Genomic DNA, 12302 nt, shown 5'->3' with positions numbered 1-12302 from the left:
TATTATTTTAATGTATTAAAAAACATTTTAAAAAATAACCACTACCATATTCTTAGATATTCTAAAAAAATTAGTTTAAGTTCTAATGCTTGAAAGGGCAAAAATATAAATAAAAAATATATAAGATTTTATAATTATCTCTTTTTATTTTAATGTCAACTAAATAAAAAATCAAATTAAATATAAATTATTTTTATTCCTTTGGATGATGGGATCCAATCCCTGGCTTTTCTAGATTCTGTGAAGGGTACGCATGCTCAAAGCATTGGTGTTGTTACCATACAGAGAGATCAAAACACGACAATGACAAATGAACTTTCCTTTCCTCCTCCTCCCTCTTTTTTTTTTTTTATTTTTTTTTATTTTTTGACAAATTGCACTTTCCTTTTTCTATTATTAATTTATTTGAAACTTTGTACAGTCCCATTTCTTCGAAATAGGATTCCTTGTATAAAATAATTTAAAAGTCACCATATGTGTTTATATGATATATTCGGAGTAGTTTAATAAAAATAATATCATGCTACAATTATGCTCACTTATCTATTTTTATTTAAAATGCTAAAAACATTTATACTAAATCTAAACACTGTTCACTTTAATTTAATAAATAATTTACAAATAAAATATTAGTTTAGTAGTTAAAACACGGTTATGTTCTTGCAAAGATGATAACACAAATTCAATTATTAAAAAACATATTTATTAGAAAGAACACTCATAAAATGATTTTTATAAATAAAAAACATAAAAAAACCTTAAGCATTAACCTGTATCCATGAATAATAACCCGTGATATTCTATTATTTATTTTATTAAAATTATTTTTTAAAAAAATACTAATCACCTAATTGAAAGGGAAATAAAAGAAAGGAAATCTAATTTTAAAAATACAAATTACATTTAATTATGAATTAATGAATTAAAAAAAAAAAAAAAAAAACGAAGGCAGCACTTCCCTCCACATCTATATCCGAACCAAATTCCCTCCTCCTCTTCCCTTCCCTCGTTTTCCACCTCTCTCCCTCTCTCTCTCTCTCTCCCGCTTTTTTTATTTTCCTTTCCTTTCCATCCAAGCACCCCCAGATCTCTCCCTCAATTCCATTTCCCTCTCCTTTCAATTCCCTTTCTTACTTCAATTCCCTAAAAACCCTCCAAAAAAGATATAATTTTTAGTTTTTTCTTACTTTAAAATTCTTGCGATGTCGAATTCTCAAGCACAAAACAACCAATCAATGAAGCAGCCGCAGCAAAGCAGTATGCAGAGTCACGCACCGAATCAGCGCCAGCATCAGCAACCGCTTTCGTTTTCTTCAATGAAGCCACCGTTTTTGCCTCCGGGTGACTACCACCGGTTCGGTGACGACCGACGACGTGCCGTTTCTGATCATGAAGTTGAGGGCATTGTTGTGAAACCTCCTGTAAGTATTTACTCTTTTTTTTGGGTTTGGGGTTTTGGGTTTGGTTTTTTTTTTTCGTGGTGATCTGCTTTGTTTTTAAGTTTGACTGTTTTTAAGGGTTTTGTGATTCTGGGATTTTTTTAAAATTTTAATTGTAGTGGAAATTTGATTTTTTTGGCTAATTTTGTGTTCTCGAAGTGGGTTTTGGAGATGGGTTTGGTTAAATTGTTGTGTTAGTGGGTTTTCTAGAGCTGAATTGGTGTATTTCACGTGTTTTTTGGGGTAAAGGGCTAAACTTTCTGCTTAAAAATATTAATTTTTGTAGCTTATTTTGTTTGTGCTGATTGGGATTAGATGCCCTCAGTAATGGTTTCTGTTTTGGGGGTTTTGTAAGAGTTTAAGTGCTTCTTACATAATCTTGGTGAGTTGCTGTCTTAAAATTCACGTATTAGGATCCGTTGTTCAGGAGGTAGGAAGACGAGGGGGAGGGAGTAGTAAAGGATGGTAAAAAGCTGGTGCTGAATGATACAAGTGGTTTAATTCGGTGTGTGGTGTCTGGCTTGTGATAGCATACGGGGAAATATTAGGGACATGTGGTAAAGATTTGTGTCTAAGATGTAAATGGGACACGGTAATGATGCTTAAGTTTACTAGTGGAACATTTAAATTGTAGGATTCAATAACTTAAGTTTCCTTATCAATTTGTCTTGTTTCAAGTTATGGTCCTAAAGTCAAGACATTACACACCTAACTGTTTGATAAATGATGCCAAGGCTTTGATGAGGGAAGTAGACCTTCTGTCAAGTTAAGTTGATTTATGATTCCTTAACATCTACTGCAAAAAGAGATGAGTACTTTGCCTAAAAAAAAAAAAATGCTGCATTTTGGTTGTTTCTACTTCAAATGCTTTCTGAGAAACTATGACATCTTATTGTGATGTATATGCCTGGTAAAAATGGCTCGCAATGTAGCAGTGCCATTGATTACTATTTTTCCCACCAGGCTCTGAAAGTTGTCCTTGCCTATTTTCCCTCTAATCAAGGATCTTTTGATGCCTATGAAGTTTCTGGAAGGCAGCATGACTGCGAGTCCATTATGATGTAATTTTGGAAGGAACATGATGCTTATGCCATGAGCTTGTTTCAAGTTAAGTGATGAAGGTGGCTCAGATAAAGTTGCTTCTAGCTTGCCCTTTGTGGTCTTCAAGCATGTGATCCTCCTGTGCTTGCATTCACCATCCTGACATGTTTGCTTCTTGCAGAATACTTATAAACACAAGTCTTGATGTTTTATCTTTTTCTGTATGATGTTTTCCTATTCTCAGAATTCAATTATCCCTTAAATATGTATATTGGGAAGTGTCTAACTCTTGTGCTTTCCTTGACACTCATTTTTACTGAACACTTAGGATACACAATTTGGAATTCATGTATGTTTCTTATAGCTTTCATTTATTGATATAAGTTTGGCTGGTTGTGTCAGCTCAGAGGTTATACAAGATATATTCTGTGTACTACCTTTTAAAAAGCAAAATCTCATGAGCTCATTTGTTTTATAATTGTCAACAACTTACAGTGCGATAATATAAGTTAAATGTTGTATATCAGACATTAAAGCGGAAGAGTGATGCAGCAGATCATCAAGGTGAGTCCAGTGACTGGAATGCTGGTCATGGATATATGGAAGTAGTGACCAGCCCCCTGCAGACACCTGTATCAGGAAAAGGGGGAAAGACACCCAAAACATCAAGACTCTCAAAGAGCAGTAAATCTGGATCTCAGAGTGCTGCTGCTGCTCTTGGTGAGTATATTTGTTTTAAACTTCTACAGCAGTGTCTCATATTTGTTGTTCTGGAGTGTTTTTTTGTCACTGGTTAGGTCAGGGTAAATCAATGACTAAGTTGATTTGTTGTGAGTTTCTTTTATTGTGGAAAAACTCTTCTGACCGTATTTTAATTGACTTCATTGGTGAAAAGAAGGAAGTGAAAGTAAATACATGTAGTGAGAAACGTTCTCTGAATTGGCAGGTTCTCCTGGAAATAATCTTACTCCATCTGGTCCATGTCGCTATGACAGCTCTCTAGGTAATCTTTTCTGCTTGTGCATTTCTGTATTTGCTTTTGAAACAGAGTAGTTGGTGATTATCATGAACTCCATTTCAAATAACTCGTGGAACAAAGAAAAACTACACTGTAAAAGTGGTAATATATTATGTGATTCTGATTCAGGTCTCTTGACTAAAAAATTCATCAATTTGATCAAACATGCTGAAGATGGCATCCTTGATCTCAATAAAGCTGCTGAGACTTTAGAGGTTACCTTCAGTTCAGTTTCCATCTATTCTATCTTGTGTTGTAAAATTCTGTCATTTAAAGGTTTTCTTTCATTTCAGGTTCAAAAAAGGCGGATATATGACATAACAAATGTTCTAGAAGGAATTGGTCTTATAGAAAAGAAGCTCAAAAATAGAATTCAGTGGAAGTATGGACTTAAATTCCTTTTTGATGTCACTTGTTTTAAATTGTAAAATTGTTGCATGATTATCTACTATTATTAAAGTTATTTTTGCATGTGATGAGTAGCATTTGTTTGAATGTTATCAGGGGACTTGATGTATCGAGGCCAGGGGAGGCGGATGATAATAACGTTGCCACTTTGCAGGTATGCAGTTATTGACAACCAGCAACTCTTTTTATTTCTGATCGTGACAACTGACAACTTGTTTCTTGGCATGGCATTTTTCTCTTGGATTAGGCTTTGCAAAGCTGTTTGTAAAGCGTGTTGCTTTAGTTTTCCTTCCTGGAAAGTTTTAGAGCCAACTACGGCAGCGTGTTTAGAACAAACAGAGCAATAGATTGATAAGCATAAAAATCTAGAATCCACTTGGCCAAATCTGCAACTGCACAAGGGGCACTTCTTGGATCCACAAGAACAAAGAACCAGCTCAAGTTTCATTCACTAAAAGGTCTCTTTATTACATAGAATACTGTGCTTATAGTAGCACACGAAAACCTCAATTTGCCCTTATAGTATAAAACTTAATTAATATCAAATGTCAACCAATGCTGAATAACCTACTATAGGAAATTTTTTTAAACAAATTAAAACTTCTGAATTGATAAATAACAAATAAAATTATAGTAAATCCAATTCATATTTTCCCTGGACTGATGCATTGCTGGCTGCTGACCCTATTTGGATGAAAGTCCTCCATCCACTGGAAAGAAACGCTAATTCTTTAATGGAACAGCTATGCGAAAATGTAACAGTCTCTTGTATGCCAACCAGTTAGGTTGTCCTTGCAAATGTCCTATGAGCTTCATTTTGGGACACAGCTTCTATAACAGTCTGTAGCATCAATGCAAAGCTTAAATTTGAATTCCTAAGGCTGCACTAAATGCTATTCTCTATGAATTAGTTAGTTGAGTTGAGATTTCATTTTCAGTTACAAAACAGTGGATCATGCACCGTTTCAATGAGCAAAAACTCTCAGGAAGTACTGGATTTTACTTCATCAATGATTGCCTTTTTCTTGCAGGCAGAAGTTGAAAACCTGACCATGGAGGAACGCAGATTAGATGAACAAACAAGGTTATGCTGTTTTTCCTTCTGCTTATGCAATATCCCCACGTTGCTTTTCTGAAACTTTTAGATTGTGCTGAGGCTCTAAATTATTGCAGAGAAATGCAAGAAAGATTGAGGGACCTCAGTGAAGATGAAAATAATCAAAAGTAAATTATTCTCCTCATGTTTCCATGGATTATTGATAGTTTGTACAGCAGTTACCTATTTTAATTAAGAGACTCAGCCCATTTTGCTGATTTACCATATTAGGTGGCTTTTTGTCACTGAGGAAGACATCAAGAGCTTACCTGGCTTCCAGGTTAGTTTTCTTTGTTTCATTATCAAGTAATAGACTTGGTGCTTGGAGTGTCACTGCCTTTCCTAAAGAAAATTTTCTATATTGCTAGCAATTGAGTTTGTAATTTTTTTCTGTTACAGAATGAAACCTTGATAGCAATTAAAGCTCCACATGGTACCACTCTAGAAGTCCCAGATCCCGATGAGGTAATCCCAAAAGTAGTCAATTCAGGAAAAGGGTTACAGTGCGTGTACATTTTTGTTCGTTGTTATAGTTTTTCCTTTCCTCAGCAGGCAGTTGATTATCCTCAGAGGAGATACAGGATAGTCCTTAGGAGTACAATGGGCCCAATAGATGTTTATCTTGTCAGGTATCTTTTCATTTATTTTATGTTACTGGCAAGGCCTAATCTTCATTCTAGCAGAGCAAAGACTCATTGGTCACTCAAGAATTTATGTAACTGACTTTCCTGATGCCTCTCACTTACTCAGTCAATTTGAAGAGAAAATTGAGGATATTCAAGGTGTTGAGCCACCTCCAAGCTATCCATCAACCTCAGGCTTCAATGAAAATCCAGCTACTACAATGACCATGGAGGAGAGCAGAGGAAAGGAGGTTGAAATGCAGGAACAAGATGGTCATAGAATGTGCTCAGAACTTAACACCGCACATGACTTTGTGAGTGGGATCATGAAGATTGTTCCCTCAGATGTTGATGTAAGTTTTCCTTGTTTGCTGTCCTATTTTTCAGAAAAATGCAAGCTGTCAGCTGCTTATGTTTGCTTGGAATGTTAACAACAATTGCAAGCACAAGCAATGAAGCACAGCAGGTCGGGAAAAGCACCTTATGTTCAGATAATTGTCTGAACTTTGTGGGATTCAACCTGTCAATAATTGATTGGTTTAACATGCTGTCGTTTTTCCTAACACGGATTTGGGTTCCATGGCATGTGCTTTGCTATCTTTTTACTAAAGAAAGGAACAACCATTTGTAAAATAAATAAGTTTCCTTAATTCTAATTTTGTTGTTTAATTACAGAGTGATGCAGATTACTGGCTTTTATCAGATCCTGGTGTTAGCATTACAGACATGTGGCGTAACGAACGTATCCTTGTTAAGATATTGAATTGTGTTTACCTCATTTGTGTTCTCATCCTTCATAGAGTATAGACCAGCAAAACTTCTGAGTTCCTTGACTGCAAAAATAGCTGTGGTTGAATGGAATGACTTGGACACACTTCATAATGATTATGTCATGCCAAATGTCTGCACACCACAGCCCCAAACTCCACCATCTAATCCAACAGAAGTGCCTCCCGGTACTAACACGACTGCTGGATGAAAGGGAAATGTTGGCGAATCAAGTCAAAGATAAATGGTTTTTTTTGGGTCAAGAACCTATGGCAACCACCATCTGCCTTTACCGTTGTGATATTTTGGAGGTTGGATCGAGGGTTCCTGCAAGCTACCATAGCTCCAAAGAAACTAAAGATTGCGGAGGTAGCTAGTTCATTGTACAGCTTAAGTAGTATACATGATACGTATGATTCTAGTGGCAAATAAAGAAGGTAACTGACTTTTGATCGATCCTTGTATATTTCTCCGCTTCATGGCTTTGTTGTATTTACTGACTTGATATCCGTTTAGGTGTCAAACTATGTAATATATAATGCGATGACAGTATTCACTCCTGTTTAGAAACTGAAAAATAGATATATTTTCTGAGGTGTTTGCGTCTCTTTTGCTGTTCTATAATTGATTTGTGAATCCAAGGCACCAAATGGCAGGATTGAAGCATGTCCTGATAATTGACATCTCAATGTTATCGCCTGTGGATGCAAGGCATTGGCTACCTCCTCGAATCTTCCCCGTCTCCTGAATGGATTGGTTGTTCCCGTAATGCAGTGGTGATTGTGGAATTTCATTGCTCGGTGCTGTTTATGACCCAAGGAACTCTGGTGATTTCGCTAGTTGCAACCCAAAGGACCTAAAAACTATCAAATAAATTGCTTAGAGGGTTGGTAAAGATATGAATTCATGGATTTTGTTTTCATTTGTTCCATACCAGAGGCATGCATCTTGTATATTGTGTTCATGCAAAGCTTCAGTCTTGAAAAAGAAAAAACCACTGTAAAAGTTTGTTTCATTATAATGGCTTATTACAGAAATTATCACCGACATCAAAGGACACATGGAATCCGAGCCAAGAACAAGTAAGAGCCAATCCAGCCAGCAACAATGGGAGTAAGAGCCACAGTGGGGGGAAACCTTATTGGAGATGCAGCTATGTGCAGCATATGCCAGAACAAATGTCCCAACTTTCTCCGCAGTTGCATCAGTTGAAATTCCCACCTGCAAAATCCAACACAGTTCCGAGTTCAAAATCCATTACTCCTTGTGGAGGACAACAAAATTACCCAAAATCCAGTTGATGTTTTCACTGATAGATGCTATTTACCTTTTGCAGCAAGGCTTGAACATCAATGCCAGCACTAATGAGTGCATAACATAGTGAGAAAGAAATCAAGGACAGAGTAATTGAGGTGGCAAGGTATGCTCCTCCATATTTTGCTAGCAGCTCCTTGGCTTGATCTCCCTTGGATTTAGTTTTCTCACCATCTTCCTCCCCCTCCTCTTTTGAGCTAAATATCTTCATTTTTGGAAACAATAGGCTTGGCCAATTAGTCTCTTACCTACTAAAATACATAGTTCTCCAAGCAGTGTTTAGGCAAAGACACTAAATTCAAAGAAATTACAAAACAGTGGAGATTTTATAAAACAATAATTCTTATCCAACCTGCTTTATCCACAATTTATGCAAAAAAAAAAGGTAAGAAAACCAAGAAACCACATTATGGGCACTTAAAATTCACATCAGGAAAGGCAAGAACTGAAACAAAAGTAGGGAAAAGAAAAGAACTTAGAGAAGGGAGTAACTACCTTCCATAGACCAGCTTCAAGACCATACTTCTTGGTAACTTCCTCAACAGAGGAAGAAGATGGGGCTTTCCTTTCTCCAATTAGCTCTAGTTTCAAGTCGTTTAAAACTGGATTTGGGAGGTTGAATATAAGTGCTTGGAGCTTTTGTTGTTCAAGAAAGAAGCAAAAGAGAAAGGAGGGAGTTGCAGTTGCAGAGTTGCTGTTATTTGCCAATCAAAAGCAAATTAAAACTATCCTAAAAACAGTACATGCTCGATCTAAAGTTCCAAGTAGTGAAAAGTTAACAGGAAAAAAAAATCTAGGACTTGAGCCAACCAAGAAAGGTCATTAATGAAAATAAAAATAAAAAAAGGAAAGTGAAAATCTTACCACATTACTACCCTCACAGTTTTCAGTTATTAATTAGACTAGATTGAGATGGACTTGGAAAAAAAAGATTTTTGATCTTTTATTTTCTTCCTGTTTTTATGCTTTTCAAATATGAAAATCACTTGAAAATGAAAAATCAAGGAGATAATTAGAGATATGATAAAGTTATGGATTTAAATGGTAAAATAACTAACTTTAGAGATTTCGTTTCTTTCATTTTTCTGATATTAAATTTATTTATAAATCTTGAATTTCTCTTTTTGCATACGATTTGGACTCTGCATATGTAATTTTGTTTTCAATCTGGGTTTGATAGAGACACTTAATATTTAAAAGAGGAAATAATTATATAAAAAAGCAATTATTAATTGACATGATAAGGAAAAAAAAGAAGAAAAAACAGAAGATCGAGAGACCAGTTACATGAAAAAAGATGTTTAATTATTAACTACATTCATGCTTCTTCGACATTGTTAGTTGATTTTACACTTATATATCGAATAGGTAGAGCAAAAAGCTAAAGCATGGAAAAATCTTAAATATTTTGAAAATCTTAGGTTGTGAAAAATTTGAGTTTAAGGATAATTTATAATTATCAGCTCACAATGAATTATCTTAAATTCTTTTTGGTTGCAGATTTAGATAGATTTATGATATTCTATCCAAAAACTTAAATTAATTATCTTAATTTTCTTCTTAATTACTTAAGCCCCATTTCCTACTTTCTGTTTAACCTCACAAATCTTCAGATTACTCACAGGAACCAAAACAAACCATGGCAAGCAAAAACACCAAATGTTCTCCAACGCAATCCGAGAAACTTTCCTTCATAACCAAGACAAAGAGCAATAGCTTTCCAACAGCCCTTTGTGAAGAAACATCAAATCCAAATGCCAGTTTGAAGCATACTTTAAGCTCTCCTTATTCACTATCCTATACATATACTTCTGTGAAGGATTTGATTCCTTGTGTCGAAAGCAACAGTCCTTTATCACAAGGTGGTTTTTGTACTATTCGATCAGCTGAGGATATAGCAATAAGCAATGTTCTGGTCCAGAAGGCTGCATGGTTGTACTTACAACCTTTGCCTAAAACAAGAACGTCCTCCTCCTCCTTCGAGAACTTACTTTTGGGGTCACATTTGGAACAAGCTAATGAATACTTGTCCCAAATTCATCAACAGCAACATAGTTGGGAAGATTACACATGCCCTTGACATGGTACGAAGAGCAATTTATGTTGTCTAGCTAGTGACTGAGTTCATGAGCTGATTTTCTTGTCGTTGCTTTAGTGATAGTTGCTGGACAGTTTTTCAGCTGCTATGGTTGTGCATGGCAGTCGTTTTCTTGCAGGGAGGGTAGTTCAAGTTGCTGTTTTCTTTTGTGTTCTTTTTGAAGTCTTATATAGTTGTCTTTATGTGGTTTGTGCTTGGCATCATCTTGTTGGCTTCACTGATCTGCTATGGTGGATCTTGTACATATCTTTAATTCTAGTTTTCACACAAGTATATATTGTGTTTCTCAACTATCATATAGAGTTAATTAAAATTAATGAAATGATCTATTTATTCATTTTTTTTATATAAAAAATTGTTTTGAGGTACTCATGATGATATGAAAAAATTCATGATAATTTTGGATCATTAATTAGTCTTTATAAAATTCACATATATCATATTCTAGAATTGTTTAAGTTAGATTTTCTGTTTCTCAATTAAGTTATTGCAAAGAATATGATTATTATTATATATATATATATATATATATATATATATATATATATATAAAAGGAAAGAAAATATCATATTTGATTCAAATTAATTACTTGTGAATTTTCTTTGAAGGCATTTTAGAAAATGCCAAAATCGATCCCTTTGTTCTTTTAGTCAAGAAGAATGATCTAAGAAAACCATCCTCTCTCAACAACTCTAAAGAGAACAACTCCTATCCAAAAGCAAAAACAACTCCTCTCCCTCCCTCTCTCTTCTCCCTTCTCTCTTCTCTCTCTAGTCCCCAAATGCTTTAGAGTTTTAATCTTGAAAAGGAGTCTCACCATTAACACCTCCTAGCAAGATCCAGGCCAACTAGTACATTAAACCTTGCAAATTAAGCACAAAAACTCTTTCAATGTCTTCAAAGAAGAAAAATCTCCTTCAATCCATACTCACACCCAATGCAGGCAGTGGCTGTGGCTGTGGCAGGCCAAAACTCTCAGATGTATACGAGCCAGCACCAAAACCTAAACCCAAAACCTCAATTTCCAAAAAAGATCCGAACCCTAAACATTGTTCCTCTACAATAACCTCATGTGATAAGAGTGTAGGCTTCTCATTACCGGACAGTGAAGAAGAAGGCTCCACTTCCACTACTTTCACTTTGAAAAAAGACAACAACACGTCATCAACCCAAAACTCCGAATCCGAAACCTATCCAAAAGCATCCAAAATCACTGACAGCATTGCTGTGGTGAAGGATTCTGATGACCCTTTTCAAGATTTCAAGAATTCTATGTCGCAAATGATCTTGGAGAAAAACATCTACTCTAAAGATGATCTTGAAGAGCTTCTTAACTTCTTCTTGGAGCTGAATTCTCCTTGCCAACATGATGTTATCGTTCAAGCTTTCACTGAGATCTGGAAAGAGATCAGATGTTTGTCACATGAATCCTAGCTGTGCATGGAACTTGTATGTTGGATAGTTTTGATGTTAATTTGCTTACAATACTTCGGCAGTGAGATTTTATTTTGGAAAAATTATTTATTTTCTTGACGGTAACATTTTACTTAATTTTTCCTTACTTTTATTGTTGTGATTGTGTATAAATGTACTTACAGAATAGAAAAAATAGCAATGATAATACAGAACCAAACATTAGCAATTATAACTAACTGTGGAGTTTTAATGGCAGTGGTTGGCAATGTGTACGTGTTGCTGTGTTCTTTATACGTTGAAAAACTCTTAGCTTTTTAGCTCTGGGGTTAGCATTTCACTCACTTTCAAGCTAATTTCTTCTTCTCAGTGACTGTCAGATTGTCCACTTCAGTAGCTCTGTAACAATGGCTATTAAATACTTGAAGGTTAAGTATGACCAAACATAATAACTGTTACCACACTCAATATTAATGTACTTTAATTAGGTTATTATATTCCTCTTTCTTTGTTCTTGAAATTCATAAATTCGAATCACCAGTGTATAATCCCTTTAATTTTTCTTTAGAAAATAAATATTAAATCCTTTCTATATTCTATAGAAATGGAATTTCCCAGGGCTACGTCTTGTTTGAAAGAGAAATGAAAGGCATGACTTGCGCCTTATCAGCTAATTATCAATTTAATATTTTTATCAGTCCCATGTCAAAGCATCCGTTTCCCTCTTTAAATATGATCATATTCCCTCCTTCTCAAAATACACACACACACGATTTTCATTAATTAATTTTATATATAAAATTGGGAGGTCTTATTCATTTTTGGGTTAGAGTGGTAAATCCTTCATCATTCCTAAATCTCTATAAATCTCTTTATTATCCTTCATATTTAATTCTTTTACCAGCGCCATTTTTTTTCAAGTATGAGCTTATTATTAGGATGAGTTACTAGGGTTTTTTTTTCTTTCTATTAGTTGTATTTTTTTTTTAAAAAAATAAGTTTAAAGAATATCTAAAAATATATTATTAGTTATTTCCAGAACATCATAAAATTTCTTGTTAGTTTATCCTTAATTTTGCGAAA

General features: G+C 34.8%; 2 protein-coding genes and 1 pseudogene across 5 annotated transcripts; 2 read left to right on the top strand and 1 right to left on the bottom strand.

Moving 5' to 3' along the window:
• Nucleotides 1–969: 969 nt before the first annotated feature.
• Nucleotides 970–6987, top strand: LOC18098100 (transcription factor E2FB). 4 transcript variants are annotated; one of them, XM_052452602.1, is made up of 15 exons: nucleotides 1286–1421; nucleotides 2403–2546; nucleotides 3008–3200; nucleotides 3427–3483; nucleotides 3628–3713; nucleotides 3792–3880; nucleotides 4003–4060; nucleotides 4938–4990; nucleotides 5080–5130; nucleotides 5234–5282; nucleotides 5402–5467; nucleotides 5552–5631; nucleotides 5753–5978; nucleotides 6301–6367; nucleotides 6471–6987. In XM_052452602.1, exons 2-15 carry the CDS (start codon nucleotides 2532–2534, stop codon nucleotides 6602–6604), a joined length of 1224 nt encoding a protein of 407 aa, XP_052308562.1. In that variant the 5' UTR covers nucleotides 1286–1421; nucleotides 2403–2531; the 3' UTR covers nucleotides 6605–6987. The 4 variants fall into 4 exon arrangements, with proteins under 4 accessions (XP_052308560.1, XP_006384787.1, XP_052308562.1 ...); XM_052452601.1 differs by having other exon boundaries at nucleotides 1289–1421; nucleotides 2464–2546; XM_052452600.1 differs by lacking the exon at nucleotides 2403–2546 and having other exon boundaries at nucleotides 970–1421.
• Nucleotides 6988–7372: 385 nt separating this feature from the next.
• Nucleotides 7373–8415, bottom strand: LOC18098099 (uncharacterized; annotated as a pseudogene).
• Nucleotides 8416–10697: 2282 nt separating this feature from the next.
• On the top strand, nucleotides 10698–11240 carry LOC18098098 (transcription repressor OFP6). Its single transcript, XM_006384723.3, has one exon. It carries the CDS (start codon nucleotides 10698–10700, stop codon nucleotides 11238–11240), a length of 543 nt encoding a protein of 180 aa, XP_006384785.1.
• Nucleotides 11241–12302: the final 1062 nt, after the last annotated feature.

The sequence above is a fragment of the Populus trichocarpa genome, chromosome 4 (genome assembly GCF_000002775.5).
Source record: "Populus trichocarpa isolate Nisqually-1 chromosome 4, P.trichocarpa_v4.1, whole genome shotgun sequence".
In the NCBI taxonomy this organism is placed as follows: Eukaryota; Viridiplantae; Streptophyta; class Magnoliopsida; order Malpighiales; family Salicaceae; genus Populus; species Populus trichocarpa.
This window is presented reverse-complemented; position numbering and strand designations above follow the sequence as displayed.